The sequence below is a fragment of the Hypanus sabinus genome, chromosome 16 (assembly GCF_030144855.1).
Source record: "Hypanus sabinus isolate sHypSab1 chromosome 16, sHypSab1.hap1, whole genome shotgun sequence".
Taxonomy (NCBI): Eukaryota; Metazoa; Chordata; class Chondrichthyes; order Myliobatiformes; family Dasyatidae; genus Hypanus; species Hypanus sabinus.
This window is the reverse complement of record NC_082721.1, coordinates 25,344,377-25,345,532: the sequence shown is the minus strand read 5'-3', so window position 1 is coordinate 25,345,532 and position 1,156 is coordinate 25,344,377. Positions and strand designations below refer to the sequence as shown.

The following is a 1,156-nucleotide window of genomic DNA, read 5'->3' as shown; positions in this document are numbered from 1 at the left end:
CCCTGGTAATCAAGAGCCAATCAGCATCTGCTTTAAGTATACTCGTAACTTGGCCTCCACAGCTGTCTGAGGAAATGACTGCTTTGGAGCACGTCATTGGGTGTATTTCCAGGAGTATCTTTAAACAGTGCATGAGCTGCAACAGCACAACTGATGATGCAGTTGCTGCATTCTGAGAGCAGTATATTGCTCACTAAAGTAAATGTAGAGACATTTTATTCTAACCTTTTGTTTGGGATTGTATTCAGACAGTAACATTATACTTGTGTAATACTTTCATTGCATCACTAACTGCACTTTTCTTCACCCCTGTCCCTGCCCCCACCCCAAGTTGATTTGCTTTTAGATCTGCTCCTAATCTAACCATGACTGAACTGGAAAAATGTATCGGTGCATTGGTTTCTATCTTCCAAAACTATGCCGGAAAAGATGGTAACCCAAATACACTGAATAGGATTGAAGTAAGAGAACTTGTAAATACTCAGCTGCCAGGTCTCCTGAAGGTATGTTCTGATGATGATGGGTTAGAGTAAATTGTCAAAATGGGAGATTTTTAAATCGGGGGCCAAGGTTACCTTTTTAAAGGACGGATACAAGCTATCAAAGCATGTGCACACTGAACAAGTTTGTAAACTGATTTATTTTGTTCTGTCACCCCCCCAGAACCCGAATGACAAAGAGGGCTTGGAGAAGGTTATGATGGACTTGAATGGTGATGGGGAGATGGATTTTGTGGAGTTTGGACAGCTGGTGATCTTACTCGGTGCTTTCTGCCATGAATCGCTTAAAAACATGCCAAAGGATAAATACAAGGCCTGAATGACAAAAAATTTGCAGCCTGCAGCTCCATTGTCAAGGAAATGTTTTAAGTTCTTAACATTGTATTTCGCTGCACTTAAATAAAGTATCATGAATTGTTTTATTTTGCCTTGGTTGTGGTTGAAAATTGGAGTCTTGGACATTGGTGTGTCCAAGATGAACTTATTAAAGTATGTATACCATATAGAACACTGAAATACAATTTGCTACACAAAACAAAGAACCACAATAGAATTCAGTGAAGTCTAACAAACATCCAATATGCAAAAGAGGGTAATTTATGCAAATAATATAAAAATAAACAAGTAATTTGTAGAACGTGAGCGGCAGAGTCGCG

At 39.1% G+C, this 1,156-nt stretch overlaps 1 protein-coding gene across 1 annotated transcript; it reads left to right on the top strand.

The window, feature by feature from the left end:
• Positions 1-331: 331 nt before the first annotated feature.
• On the top strand, positions 332-919 carry LOC132406108 (protein S100-A11-like). The gene is made up of 2 exons (XM_059991335.1): positions 332-503; positions 664-919. The coding sequence occupies exons 1-2, from the start codon at positions 366-368 to the stop codon at positions 817-819; spliced, it is 294 nt and encodes a 97-aa protein (XP_059847318.1). The 5' UTR covers positions 332-365; the 3' UTR covers positions 820-919.
• The last annotated feature ends 237 nt before the right edge of the window (positions 920-1,156 follow it).

What these genes read in the sequence shown, in the direction of transcription:
- LOC132406108 (XM_059991335.1), top strand. Translation starts at nt 366, where the DNA reads ATGACTGAACTGGAAAAATGTATCGGTGCATTGGTTTCTATCTTCCAA. An exon ending in AGCTGCCAGGTCTCCTGAAG is followed by an intron (nt 504 to 663) that starts GTATGTTCTGAT and finishes TCACCCCCCCAG; the next exon opens with AACCCGAATGACAAAGAGGG.